Raw genomic sequence first — 1,922 nt, forward strand, 5'->3', positions numbered from 1 at the left:
GAGGGCGGGGCTTATTTCCGAAGAGGCAGATCCGAGGGCGAACATTTAGACGAACTCCTGTAATTAACCGGCAAAGACCACTGGTGGGTAATTCGATCCTAGGGAGAGGGAGTGAACTGGCGGTGCCAAAAAGTACAATCAACTCCATCAGACCAAGGAATTCTGGAAGGACAGGCAGGAAGCTCCAAGCTCCGGGATGAGTTAAACCGGGAACCATTCATTTAACAAAAAAGATCCTTACACCTACCTCGAAAGCTCGAGAGACTGGCACAGAGCTAGCTGCCCTCAAAAGTGTTTAATTACCCTGCTCTCGCTTGGGCAACACAAAGCATTGCCAGGCGGCGGTGCGCCCTCCCTCCCCGCCGCGCCGTGGGCACTGCCTCCCCAAAATAGTTCCCCCGTAGGTACCACGGCGCTGAGGTCGGTCAGCTGACAAGGGGAGCCCGCAGAACTGCGGTCACACAAGAAATGACAGAGGCGAAGGGAGGCGGCCGCCCCGGCGCCCGGTGACAGCGGGCTCACCTCGGGCGTCCTCCCGGGAGCGCGACGAGCGCCCCCGCGGCCGCCCAGAAACGTGCCGTGGAGGCTCGGTCCCTCCCCACCCTACCCCGGAGCGCCGTCTGGGCACGGAGAACGCCGGACCCGCAGGACCAGTGGGCGAGCACACACCCCTCTGCCCTTTCCTTCGCGGTTCCCGTCCCACACATCCCCAAAGATCGCGCTGGAAGACGTCCACTTGCCGTGGAGTAATTGAAAACTAGAACATCAAATGGCTTGTCCGAGGGGGAGGGGGTGGGGGCGAGAGATAGTTGTTAATGCTTAACGTGTTTGTGCCGGTTACACGACCGCTTTGAAATCCGCCCGGGCAGATCTGCAAGTTATTTGAATGTATTATTCCAGTACCTGTCATTTATCACTTTATTCAACACGTCTTTGCCAACTCAATAGCTTTTGATCTCACTCTGCCTCCATTTCGTAATTTCCGCCCTCTTAAACATATCAAATACTTACTTTAAAAAAAAAAAAACAAAAAACGTGAACAATATCGAAACCCACCGAAAGAAATCCACCCAGCCCCGACCGAGCCAGACACGAAGGTAAATTTTCAAAAGACAAAATATATATAAAAAGCATGTGATGTTCAAGGGGCAGGAGCAGGAAAGCGAACGATCACGATCTCTCTCTCTCTCTCTCTCTCTCTCTCTCTCTCTCTCTCTCACACACACACACACACACACACACACACACACACACACCCTTGAACAAAACCCTTCTCGAACAAGTTATTTGATCTTGACTAAAATCAGCAGTTGGATCCTCTTTGTAAAGCTGACAGCCAAACTCTGACAATGGCAAAATACTCGAGCCCCAGCTAGTGGCGCTACCCCTTTAAAAAAGGAGTCGATCCTGTTCGCCTGCAGAAGTGAATACAGTATTTTCAAGCTTGCCCTGTAATAAGCATTACTAGGGGGAAAAAAATAATAAAGAAAGAAGAGAGGGAGATATAAGTTTACCACCTCGCCATGGTCGCTATTTCTGCCCTGGGGAGTGTCTTCTGGGAGGAAATAAAGTTTAGAGCTGGATAAAAGTTGCCGGCTGGTCCTCTCTTCCCACAACAGCTGGAGCTCCGCTATGCAAATCGGATCCTTTGGCGTACATCTTACAAAGAAAAAGTCGCCAAGGGACAAAATTCTTGGTTTGCCTTCAAGGTGGAATTGAAAAGCCTTGTAGAAAATGTAAGGTCCGTGCAAGCCACACGGTGAGCCGACCCACTGCAGGGGAAAAAAAGCACCAAATAAATAATGTAGCCATCAGAGCACAAACATCTATTCCCAGACACATTTACACACAGACATCCATACTCTTAATACAGAAGAGCCAACAAATATAAAGCTGGGTGGAAAAATAATAGAGCCCACAAA

The 1,922-nt window shown here is 50.4% G+C and overlaps 1 protein-coding gene across 1 annotated transcript in view; it reads right to left on the reverse strand.

The window, feature by feature from the left end:
• The window catches only part of ARID5B (AT-rich interaction domain 5B), a 183,353-nt gene that overhangs the window by 180,946 nt on the left and 485 nt on the right, over positions 1-1,922 (reverse strand). The window contains exon 2 of the mRNA XM_019638412.1: positions 1,518-1,772. Within this exon, the coding sequence (XP_019493957.1) occupies positions 1,518-1,772 (255 nt within the window). The remainder of the gene's footprint in view (positions 1-1,517; positions 1,773-1,922) is intronic.

Source organism: Hipposideros armiger, unplaced genomic scaffold, assembly GCF_001890085.2.
Source record: "Hipposideros armiger isolate ML-2016 unplaced genomic scaffold, ASM189008v1 scaffold_39, whole genome shotgun sequence".
Taxonomy (NCBI): domain Eukaryota; kingdom Metazoa; phylum Chordata; class Mammalia; order Chiroptera; family Hipposideridae; genus Hipposideros; species Hipposideros armiger.